Source organism: Carettochelys insculpta, chromosome 11, assembly GCF_033958435.1.
Source record: "Carettochelys insculpta isolate YL-2023 chromosome 11, ASM3395843v1, whole genome shotgun sequence".
Classification (NCBI taxonomy): domain Eukaryota; kingdom Metazoa; phylum Chordata; order Testudines; family Carettochelyidae; genus Carettochelys; species Carettochelys insculpta.
The window spans coordinates 28,729,781-28,742,584 of NC_134147.1; the positions used below are offsets into that span (position 1 = coordinate 28,729,781).

Genomic DNA, 12,804 nt, shown 5'->3' on the forward strand with positions numbered 1-12,804 from the left:
AACTAGTGTGTTATAAATACCTTGGACAGGTTATTGGTAGGGCAGGAGACATTCTTGCTGATGAGGTTTAGTGAACAAAGACATTAAAAAAGCCCACAACATATGTGGGTGACTAGGGATTTTCTGCAGTCTCCTTAACCGTAATATCACCTCCCACCCCGTTATTGTGCAGTGCACTATGTGCCAACAGATTGCTTCCCCACCACAGCACCAGCTGCCTTTCAGTAGATACATATCTAACAAGGGATCCTTCACGTTTAAAAATGCTATATACCGTAATTGGTACAACATTACATTATTATACATAGCCAGCCTGCTTTATACCATCTGTGTGCCATGATCCCCTTTTAATGATGCTGCCTTTGAAAACCACACATAATAGAAAAGGATACTGATGCTAGCTAGCCCTTTCCTATTACTATAAAAATTAAAGCAGCCAAATCATTGCAGCATAAGGACTGCTTTTTAAATGCTGAAACCCTCGTGTTTGGGTGAAGCACTTTTCATTTTCCATCATTTTTGTTCTACACTGCTAAAATAAGCCCAGCTTCCATCCCCGCAGAATAATTCAGCCCACATTCCCCTAAAACCTAACAGTACACTGCCCTCTACTGCATTTTTCTCTGGCATGTTAAACAGGAAAAGGAAAAGAAAATAGTTCTCTGCTTTGCCGCCCATCCTTTGGCTCAAACGGAGATAAGCAGATGGTTTGCTCGCTCTCGTCAATGACTCCATCATATCCAAGGTAATACACACTTGCCAGAGAGGAGTCAAAATAACAACACGGATTCTGTACAAGGGAGAGTAAATGCAATTGCAAAAACAAGCAGTGAGTGGCCGAGTGTCAGCAGTTCCCATGCCTTGGCCTTGTGGTTTGTCACCTCCTGTCAGAGTTTCAAAACTAGTTACATAACTTAAATAGGTAGTTACTATGCCGTCTTGGTTGTGCGTATTGGCGGAGGGCTGGGGGGGCAGTCCTCTAATGTAAGGCTACAAAACATTGTATAGGAGCCATGTGCACAAAACCAGCATGAGCCACAACTGCATGAACTTGCAATACACTCTAAACTTTGCCTGCCTGAGAGCCACACACCATCTACGTGGACCCCCAGGCCAGGCTTAATTTTCATAAAATGGAGTAGATGGCAACCAGGCTCTCTTTATGCTGAAGGTGCAACCTGGGAAGAATTCAGGTCAGCACATTCGGTGCTTCCTATTGATTGTGGTGCTACAGCATGGCATACCAGGACCTGTAGTGGTCCCTTTGGATCATTATTAATGAGAAGGATGGACAAAAGGCTTAATTTGGCTCACAGATTTCACTTTGAATCTCCATGCCCCAGGCTGCTTGCATTTGATTCTGCTTGACTGAAATCAAATAGTGCGTTTGCTTAGGTTTAGATTTTTAGATTTGGTCTCACTGTAGAGCACTTAAATTCATCCTGATGGATGATGAATAAAATCAACTAGAGAGGTTGTGAGAAATCCTCATGGAGATGGAGTGTGTTTCTGAAAATGCCGGGCCCAACAAGTACAGCTGTCATCAACGAAGCAGCATCCCCTTTGCTTCAGAGATGGATCTGGATAAGTAATTCATTTGCACTCAAGCAATGCGGTTCAACTCTTGAGATGGACTGCAAACACCTCAACATGTAGGGATGTTTGGATCTGGAGTTTTGGTTTAGCCCATTACAGGAGTGCGGGAACCAGGTGCAAACACAGATTCCAAATTCTAAAAAGTGGAGGGCTCAGTATTCCTATCCCGAAACATGCAAAAATCATGTCAGCTCCCACACAGTCATGAGATGGGAGTGAAAATCAAGAGGGTTTTTGCTTGTCTGTTTGTCTGTTTGTTTGTTTGTTTAAATGAAAACATTGGATTTTTTTGGTATGTGTCATCTGATTGTTGAGCCTTTAAGTGTTCATGTCATCCAGTTTTTCTATGCAACCAAGAGGACTAGAAACTTAATTCTCTAAAAAAAAAAAGAAAAAAAAAGACAGAAATTGAGATTATCAAATAATCTCCTGACTCCAGAAGCTGGAGACTGAAGAAAAAATAAATACAATGAGCATACCATGAGTGGGGTAGCTCAACAGTTTGAGTGTTGGCTGGCTAAGCCCAGGGTTGTGAGTTCATCCTTGAGGGGGCCATCTGGGGAAAACAGATTTTTTTTAAAAAAGGGATGGTGCTTGGTCCTGTAAAGGGGGCAGGGGACTGGACTCAATGACCTCCTGAGGTCCCTTCCAGCTATATGAGATGTGTATCTCCATATATTATTGTTACCATGAGAAAATTATAAGAGCTGGTGATACTGGGGGCTTATATCTGGTGTTTGCTGATAATTAACAGGGCTGGTCAAAGCAATTTGGAATCAATGAGAACCTATCTGAACCTTTGCTCAAACTTGAATGGTGAAACATTTCTGAGTTCTGAGAAAGTTCAAGTCATGTCATTTCCTCCCTTCCTCCCCTATGTCCTTTTTTTGATCTTCCTCTGCATTCCTCAGTTACAGACAAGCTTGGAAGTGCTAAATAACCACAAGAAAGCCTGTTCTTGTGGGAATGTTATCCTGAATCAGGAGGTACTGAAAACCTCATGGGCAAGTCTTTACTTACTGAAAATCCAGTCCCATTTGGCAGACTTGAAAGATTCAGAGAAACACACAGAATTTAAGGTGCTTATCCATACCATTGATCCTTTGAACGCTACCCATCACTACTGATCAATATATTTAACTCAGCTGGGGAAAGTCAAAGAATGGTGATCTGTTTTGGTATCTGTGGTTCTCCCTCCTGACCTGTTCGGCAGCCACAACTTCATGAATAAATAGAATGCAGCTGGATAAGAAAGTATCTCACTCTCTTTACCAAGGGTTCTGCACAGTCTGCCTGTTGGTCCACAGACCTCCAAAAAACCAGACTGCAGGGGGTGGAGGAATTGGGTGGAAATGTTAGTCCGTGACACAATCTCTCTGAGATACAATTGTCGAGGATGAAAATTTGGGAGAACCCCTGCTCTGTACAGAGTAGCATGACAAGCCTAAAGGAAAAGCCAAGTAAACACACTTTAAGAGACAAGCTGCTAATAAATCTGTGACAAAAGACAATGTATAAATCTGTGCTTTTGAAATTATTATCCAGCCATCCCTGCTGTGCATTCTTGTGCTGCTGCAGGATAAAATAAATTGGTCTAGCTAAAGAAATGGCAGGAAACGTATGAATATTCCCTTCACTGTAATATTGACCTTTGATGTTGCTGACCTTCTTTCCCCCTGAGTTGAGTGACACAGTTACTGAGGACAGATGAAGAAATTCACTGAAAGCAGGGAATGCAACTGGGAGTAGAACCCAGGGCCGTGACTGCTGCGTTGCTTGTGTGTCTGAGCTATATCACCATGACTGAGTGGAATAAAATACAACTCCCCTGGGAAATGTGCAGAATCTGCCTTCTTAAAGGAACTGGGATTGCTTAGAACTATAGCCAAATTCTCCTATTTCTAAAAGATTAAAGGCCTTTCTATTCTTTCTCTTTTCTTTTTCTAAGAAGCCCTTGTAAGAAGCTTAGCGTAGGAAGGTGACTTTGGGGTGTAGGAGGTGGACAGAACTTAGTTTTTTATAAAATAGGGACTAATCCTGAAAAGTGCTGAGCATCTTCATCTTCTGTTGACTTCAGCAATGGCTGTAGGTTTACATGATCTATCAAGATGAAGCCCTAAGGCCCAGATCCTAATCCTCAGGTCCCCAGATAACTTTGATGAACTAGGCCCCAAACGCTTCTCCTGCAAAAGAGTGCATGTGAGGGGGTTCTTAGATGGAATTCCCTGGACTCCCACAAAACTTCCACTGCTCAGAGGAGTCCATGCATTTTCCATTACGTATACCTTAATTTCTGGCAATTCCTTTGTTTTGCAGGATTGGGCACTTAGACTGCAGCCATCTGAGGGGGGAGTCCTACCAGGCTGTAACTTCTGATGGTAATGTGCATGCTGCTGTAATAGGATATACAAACCCCACAATTGTATGAAAGGGGATTAGGTGCTGCTTTGGGCTAGCACGGTCCTGCCCTTCCCTATCAACATCTCATTTAAAGACTGGAGGAAGAGATAAAAGGAGGGAACTCCAGTTAGAAGGGGGGCAACGACAACTCTGACTTGTTATTTTTCATCACTACCTCCCTGGGTCGGGAGTGGGTAATTTGCGCGCCTGCCTTCCTTGGCTGTGGTAGCCGTTTCTCAGGCTCCCTCTCCGGAATCGAACCTTGATTCCCCATTACCCATAGTCACCACGGTAGGCACAGGAAGTAGCTCCCTAGCTCCCAGAGAGAGGGCTGACAGCAAAGACAGCCCTTGCTGTTGCAGAAAGAAGAACACAGATCCCATGAGCTCAGGAAAAAAAGAGAGAGGGATTTATGCTAGAGATCCAGTGAACTCTGGGGCACAGTCTGACACTGCCATGGTTCCTCTGGAGTAAAAAGAGGGCAATATCTTCAAAGAAGCCATATACAGTTTTTCCTTCTTTTCTCAGGAAGTGAGGACTGTTTGATTTCTTTTCATGTAGATCCTTGAGAGGGGAAGAAACTGCCAGAAGGCCTTGGACAGAAGGTTGAGCACCCACTCTGCTAAACTGACAGGCCCTGCACCCATAGTAGTAGGGTAGTCTGAAGTGCATGCTTGTAATCTCCACATAGCTCTGGAAAGGAGCATTCTGCCACGGCTGCTGGAATAATGTGTCTAGTGGAGGTGGTGAGAGCTGTTGAACCATACTGGAAACCCTGTATATAATGGAAACCACTCCAAACCAAAGGGTGCTCCAGCATCTGCCACAACCCTAATTCCAGCACCTACACATTCTGCCAAGCACTGATTTGACAGTTGCTGTACACACACCACAAGAGATGCATCCCCTGAACCAAAGAGCTAACAGCCAAAACACGGAGCATCTGTGAAGCACCAAGCACACTTCTGGCATGGTATGATTTCATTAATTAGCAGTCACTAGTCATAAAATTCAGCCCTACAATGTGAACTGCTTCCATACCGTAATGTTTGGGGAGGCATATTCCACTTTGACAGCAAAATTCTGAAGTATAGGCAGCAACACTGTGTCTGCAGAGAAGTGCATGAATAGCTACTCCTCATCGGCATGCACAGGAGCTCTTCTGGGTGGATTACATGTAAAACATAGGTCTTGTGTGCGCAATGCATGTACTTGTGCTATACACAGGTGCAGCTTAGGTACCTCCATTTGAACATGATCCCTAAATCTTTTTTCTCTTTTGTCACATCACTTAAAAACCCCCCAAAAAAACAGCTTCTCACTACTCTTCTGTGACCTTGCAAAAATAATGTCTGGTGAACTGATAAGCCCTCTTTCCGCAGCTGTGATGGTGCCCATGCTACTAGATAGAAAGTTAACTCTTTTAATGGTGTATATGATTATGTTGCCCTCTAGTGAGCAAAGGCTCACAGAGCTGATAAACCCTACAAGCACAGCTATAGATATTATTGTTATTTTCTATTATTTATAGAGCACCACAGTTGCAAGTGGAGGTGAAAGTGAATGCTGATTTGCTCCAGCCTTAGTGTAAGTAATCTTCTAAGTTTAAATAAACTCTGGAAAGCACTCAGATACCATAGTGGGGCTTAACAACCTACACACAATAGAACAGAAATTAGATCCAAGGCTAGAGATGGCAATAAAAAAAATGGATGACAGAGCAAGTAGAGAGAACAGTGACTGCACAGGAAAAACATAGGAGAGATGCTTACTTACATCCCTATCATTAATTTCTCATTTTAAAATAAATTTATATTAATAGCGAGCAGACCTTTTTTTCTGGTGGAATTGACTGGAACGGAGCTCTGCCACCTTTCCCTCCCACCCTCCAGCCCAGGATCCTGCAGCTGGCACCTTTTTTTCTAGAAAAAAAAGCACTGCCAGTGAGGTTGGAGATGGATGTTCCAGTGGGAAGGACCTATAATTTCAAAGCACAAACTCATTAATCCTATCTCGGCTTATGGCCCTAAAGGCAATGCATTATATTGTGATGATGCCAGTGGAACAAGGAAGTAGCTTTAAAAAACAAAACAAAACCATGTTTGTTTTCAAACACCCCTGTTCCTGCTTGCAAAGTGCTGAGAATTCTAGAAGCAATGTCAGATGGCTGAGTGTAGTTTAACTGTGTACCAATGCTTTTAAATGTCCAAGAAGCTGCCAATATGAAGCTCTAGAGCCGGAGTCTTATTCAGGTACCCAAAGTCAGCATGTGTATGTTGCTCGAGTCCTGCATCTGCTGAGCTACTTGCCTGATCCTTCACTCACACATCCACCCAGCTCATCCATGCAAGTAGTTCCAGCGTTGTCACATGAGTTAGCAACTCTGGCTGAGAAATGACAATTATTTTACAAGCAGAATGTTTTGAATTGACATTTTAGTGTAAACAACTCTTTGATGTTGGTGAAAGGACAATCTATGGAGTCCCATTTGCAAAACTAACCATGACTTGAAGGTTATTATTTATTACACTGTGATAATGTCTTGAAGGTCCTGATCAGGGTTAAGGCTTATCACAGCAGGAGATTTGAACAGTGTATAGGCTATAGCCCTCTCTAGTGGGTTTAGGAGTCTGCTACCATGACCATTAGATAAGGTTAGGTTCTTTGCTCAAGTGGTAGAGGCTCATGCTTTTAGTACTGAAGGCTCCTGACTCAAAGGCCTGGTGTTGGCCCTGATAGGGCCAGCTACATGTAGAGTAAACTTGTCCCCATCTGGGGAGTTCTGCTTCTTAGCTAAAGAGTTTTTCTTCCCATCTTAACAACATATGCAGGTTCAGTCCTATGCCAAAGCCCCTCCAGGGCTGTCTACACTGTCACTAAAGCTGATGTAAGTTACGTCACTCAGGGTGTGAAAAAGCCCCCTCCTGAGCATTGTAACTCAGGTGGACTTCAAGCAGTGTCCACACTGCATACTCTGTCAGCCAGAGACATGTTTCCACTGACAAAGCTTCCGCCTCTAGCTGAGGTGAAGTAATTATGCCGAAGGCAGAGTGGTCTCCTGTTAGTGAGCACATCTTCACCAGACTCACTGTCTCAGGACATCTGCGCCAAAGTAGCGTGACTAACCCTCACTACCTGAAAGCCTCTCCAGTCCCATCCCAGCCCCTTTTTGGAATGCAAGGCTATTATGTGAATCACACACTGTCACAGCCAGTGACAATTTACTTAATGGTGCCAAAATTTGTGAACTTGCCTAAAGGCTTTTGACATCATTTGGCATGAACATTAGTCAATAAATCCTGGGATGGAGGCAATTTGCATGTCACCCAAATGACTGGATATCAAATTAGGCTACTGACAGGCTCCAGAAGAGCACTCTCCTCTCATCATTAATCTTGACAAAGAGGATCGGGGGCAAGGCCGTGAATAGGAACCTGAGCTATGAGAGATTGATGCAGCAACCTAAGGTCACCCAGTTATCATTGATTTTGAAGAAGACATCAACTTTCCATTTCCTCTTTCAGTTCCAAAACAGCAGTGTGCTTGGTGGTATGGGGGCTGATTGCATGTAACAGCAAATGTAGTTTCTTTTCCTGTGAAATGTTAATGCTAAAAATCCCTGGTCCCTAGTCCCTTCCTATAGGACCAACAACTTTCACAGAAATCAGTGAAAGTTATTGGCACACTTGGGCTGCAGGAGAATAGGATCCCAGTTTAGGATCTTTATATTGCACTGTTTTATTCCCTTTCATATTAGAGAGACAAGGTGGGTGAGATAATATCTTTTATTGGATCATCTTGTATCTGTATGAGAGACAAGCTTTCAAGATTACACAGAGCTTTTCTTCAGGTCTGGAAAACTTACTCTGAGTGTCAATAAAAGAAAACATAAATATAAGTGGGCAGCACATGTATCAAAGTCCGGGGGAAGCTGTGCCTCTCCAAACAGCTCTGTGTGGTCCCAGCTATCCTCCACCCCCAAGGCCTCCTTTTATTTCCCCCTTGCAGTGTGGGGCTCTTCGTCCATGGCCAGAGCCCCAGGCCAGGGATTCTGAGCAGCTGGAGCCAGTGCTCATGCCACCAGCCCACTAGAGAATCAGACAGAGGGTGCTGGGGGGGCAGTGCTTGTGGGCAAGATCACTGGGGGAGCCCCTTGCCTCTGTCTGCATGCCTTTGCCTAGGAGCTGGACCTGCTGGCAGCTTCCAGAGTGCAGCATAGTGCCGTGGTAGGCAGGGAGCCTGTTTCAGGTTCACTGCACTGCTGGCCCCCACAACCTGGAGCCCCACCAGAAATAAGTTTGTGACCCTCTAACCTGGAGCCTTCTGCTGTACCCCAAACCCCTCTTTTCCAGCTCCACCCCTGAGCCCATACCCCGGGTAGAGCCTTCGCTCCCTCCCATACCCCAGCCCCAAGCCCAGTGGAAGTGAGTCAGAGTGGGGGAAAGTAGTGATCGGGGGCCCAGCCAGGATGTTCAGTTTTGCATGATTAGAAAACTGGTAATCCTACTGAATGTCTATCCCATGTTTGGGGGCTGCATGAGTGACCTTGCCACCCACCAAGCACTCCGAGGCAGGATGCACACTGCCCACCTGCAAGGTGCTCTGAAGCCAGGGTTGCTGGAGCAGCCCAAGACTAATTGGAGGGAGATGGTGGCAACGTGAGGCCTCTGGGGTCCAGCAGATGAAGGAAGCGGGGGGGTGTTCAGGAAGAAGGGGGAGGCCAGGCCTTTTGCTAGCTTTGCTAAGCGAAGGTTCACCCTAAGCAAAGGTATTATCTCATCTGCCTTGTCTCTCTGGCTGCGTCTACACGTGCACGCTACTTCGAAGTAGCGGCAGTAACTTCGAAATAGCGCCCGTCACGTCTACACGTGTTGGGCGCTATTTCGAAGTTGAAATCGACGTTAGGCGGTGAGACGTCAAAGTCGCTAACCCCATGAGCGGATGGGAATAGCGCCCTACTTCGACGTTCAACATCGAAGTAGGGACGTGTAGACGATCCGCGTCCCGCAACATCGAAATAGCGGGGTCCTCCATGGCGGCCATCAGCTGGGGGGTTGAGAGATACTCTCTCTCCAGCCCTTGCGGGGCTCTGTGGTCACCGTGGGCAGCAGCCCTTAGCCCAGGGCTTCTGGCTGCTGCTGCTGCAGCTGGGGGTCCGTGCTGCATATACAGGGTCTGCAACTAGTTGTTGGCTCTGTGTATCTTGCACTGTTTAATGAAAGTGTGTCTGGGAGGGGCCCTTTAAGGGAGCAACTTGCTGTTGAGTCCGCCCCGTGACCCTGTCTGCAGCTGTGCCTGGCTCCCTTATTTCGATGTGTGCTACTTTGGCGTGTAGACGTGCCCTCACTGTGCCTATTTCGATGTTGGGCTGAGCAACGTCGAAGTTGAACATCGACGTTGCCAGCCTTGGAGGACGTGTAGATGTTATTCATTGAAATAGCCTATTTCGATGTCGCAACATCGAAATAAGCTATTTCGAAGTTGGGTGCACGTGTAGACGTAGCCTCAAATATCTTGGGATGACCATAGCTACAGCAACTCTCTCACCTCTAATCTTTTTGATGAACCATATATAAAGACAGTGCTGTCAGAATCTGTCCTGTAGATGGCACCTTCTTCCAATTTTTCTCATTCTATGGGATTCATAAGTAAGATAACAGCAACGAAGGGTTCTGTGGCACATTATAGACTAACAGAAAAGTTTTGAGCATGAGCTTTCGTGAGCACAGTCTCTGATGAAGTGAGTCTGTGCTCACGAAAGCTCATGCTCAAAACTTTTCTGTTAGTCTATAAGGTGCCACAGGACCCTTCGTTGCTGTTACAGATCCAGACTAACATGGCTACCCCTCCGATAAGTAAAATACAGTATTTTTACAGCCCTATTTACAGGGTCTTTTAGACCAAGGGTTCTTAACCTTTTTCTTTCTGAGCCTACTCTCCACCTCCAAAAAATCAGAAATAACCTGATGGCCCACTTGTGTCACGGCAGCTTTTCTGCACACAAATGCCAGGGACAGCGGGAAGGGGTAGCAAGCAAGGCAATTGTCCAAGGCCCCACACCACCAGACACCCGGGCAAAGCTAAGTTGCTCAAGCTTTGGTTTCAGCCATGGGTGGTGGGGCTCAGGACTTCAGTGCTGTATGGAAGGGCTTTTGGCTTTCTGCACTTGGCCCCAGTGAGTCTAATGCCAGCCTGGTTTGGCAATCCAACCCTCTTCCCCACAAAAAATAAACTTGTTCCTGGCCACCCCGGGGATTCCTGGATGAGAATTGTCATTTTAGACATCACCTCTAGTTAGTCTTAGGGGGTAGCTGTGCTAGTTTGCAGCTTCACAAAAAAGAAACAGTCCCGTAGCACCTTGAAGACCAACAAATTTATTTACTATGTAATGAGCTTCTGTGGGTATGCTATTTTTTTAAAGTGCTACAGGACTTTTTTTTTTAATTTTTTTTTTTTTGTCTAGATAGATAGCTGGGGTAAAGATGCAGCTTGGCAACCTGTAGCAGCAAATTACACAATTTTGCAGCTGTTTAAAAAAAGTGCAAATACCACAGGTATTAAATGTGTAAGCACCTCCTTTGGTGGGGAGTAGGTGGCCACAAACGGTGCCTATAATGGAAAAGCCTTTTTCAAGCTGCACATTGACCCCATAGCGTTCCCTATTCTTTACCAACCCCCTTGTCCCTATTTTACAGACTGGAACCAACAGGGACAGGGCTGAAGGGATGAGTTTTCACAGGGAGTCAGTGCCACAGACTAGAACAGGGAGCCAGAGAGTCTTGCTCTGTGGTTCAGTTTACTAAACCCTTCCCCTCGCAACCTGGGACTAGAACGCTCAAGCCCTAAAGAAACTCCGAGTTACTGCACCACCCAAACCACGAGGTGGCGCGCTGCGCGTGCACACATCCAACCCTTCTTGAGCTGTCCCAAGTTTTCCCTGCGGGGGAGGTGGAAGTGCGGCTGGTTTCTGTTTCCCTCGATTCACTCTATGGGTTAGTCCAGGGACGGAGCGCGGTAACGCACACCCCCGCCTCATCCTCAATAGACTCTCCCAATCGCCTCCTTCCTTCCCCACCCGGAAGGAAAGAGGCGGGGTTAAGGGCTGAGGGAAAAAGCGCCGGCTTTTGCTGCGCGCGTCGCCTGTTGCGGCACAGCCATGCCGCCCCCGGTCCAGGTGCCCGACTGGGAAGCGCTGCGGCTTCGCGTCCGGACGCTGATCGACTCCCACCGCGTCACGGTCTTCAGCAAGAGCTACTGCCCCTACTGCCGCAAGGTGTGGAGGCGGGGGCCTGGGGTGGGCCTTGCCGCCTGGCCCGCGCGCCGCTGCGGGTCTCCTGATCAGCTCCGGAGTGAGCGGGTTCCCTCTCAGCTCCAGAGCTATCTAAGGCGGTCTGCAGGCCCGGCGTAGCAGGCTGGGCGGCGGGGTGGGGGAGGGAATTCCCCGCGGTCCTCGAGGTAAATGTTCATTTCTCGGGGCGGGGATTCGTCACCCGCTGCCTTCGGAGCCCTGACTCGGGAAACGCTAATTACACCGGCAGGCGCTAACAGGCCGTCTTACGTTAACGAGGGGCTAGGGGAATGGGCGGGATTAGGGCAGTGCCGAGCAGTTTATTCGTTCTTGTGTTAAGCCCGTTTTACAGCCGCCGTTTAAGGCCCGCAGGGTTTCTCTGGTGTGTGCCCCAGATTTCTCAGGCAGAGGATTGTCTTAATCTCTTCAGGAGCCTTTCTGTGTGAAACGAAGTAGTTGCCTTGGGACCAAACTTAAGCTTCCCCTTTCCTCGGGGACGTTGGTGCAAAGCTTGGCTCCTCATTGATTTGTCTTTCTGTTGTGGAATGTCCTGTGTCCTAGCTCTGCAGCGCGTAGCTTGCTGATGAAGCCAAGTTTGAATGGGGGAACCAAAGTAGTTTAGAAAACTATGTCTTTCCTGTTCTATATCATCAACAATTTCCAGTCACCTTCTGACAGCAGAATTCTGGTGCAAAATGTATTCCCAAGTTGACAGGATCTCAAATATTTATTCACAGTTAGAAGTGAAAGCTTTTTAAAACTTGAAAAATCTTATGTGAGCCTTGAAGGAAACGCTAAGCTGGAGTAATAGGTTGTAACGTCTAGTAACACTTTTCTGTCTTTTTTACATTGAAATTGGTTTCTTGGTAGCCATTGCCATGGTGTCATATTCTGAATTTGGATCCATGTGTGAAGATGCAGTCAATGGAGACTTTATTATAGAAAGAGTTCAAAATCACAGTTTTTATTCTGGTTGACAAACAGTTATTCTTATCTGGAGTACCTACTATATTGACATTACATAATTTAAGTAACTTGCATTACGTTATGGAATGCATTTTACTTGGACCAAATTAAGGTCCAAAAACAAGATTCTCAGTTCTGAAAATATAATCTGTTGCTATGCTTTATTTAGAAAGCCCATGTAGAGAAGTTTGAGCAAGTGAAATGATTATAGATTAAATATCTGGATATGCCAAAACCTAAAGATATACCTATAACAAAACTGTTCTGCAGAGGATTCTCTTTTTTTTTTTTTTCTTGGTGATTTTGGAAGAGACTTATGCATGAAGGGAAGAATCCATCCATCAATTGGTGCTCATGAGCCTGCCTTTGTCCATGCTACTCAGTAGTAATAGTAGTAGTACTAATTGTTGAGTGGTGTTAACTATTTTTAGCAATATATAGGAATCCAGTGAATTTTTTTTTAAAGAGTTCTCTTTTCTACTCTATTTCACCAGTTGCTGGTGCTGCTAAGGCTATTCCAGGTGATGGGAAGTGGCTACAGAACTGTGTGTGGT

At 45.8% G+C, this 12,804-nt stretch overlaps 1 protein-coding gene across 1 annotated transcript in view; it reads left to right on the forward strand.

Moving 5' to 3' along the window:
- The first annotated feature begins 11,092 nt into the window (after positions 1-11,092).
- TXNRD3 (thioredoxin reductase 3) overlaps positions 11,093-12,804 on the forward strand; it is a 33,260-nt gene continuing 31,548 nt past the window's right edge. The window contains exon 1 of the mRNA XM_075005148.1: positions 11,093-11,269. Coding sequence (XP_074861249.1) covers positions 11,153-11,269 — 117 coding nt within the window. The 5' untranslated portion in view covers positions 11,093-11,152. The remainder of the gene's footprint in view (positions 11,270-12,804) is intronic.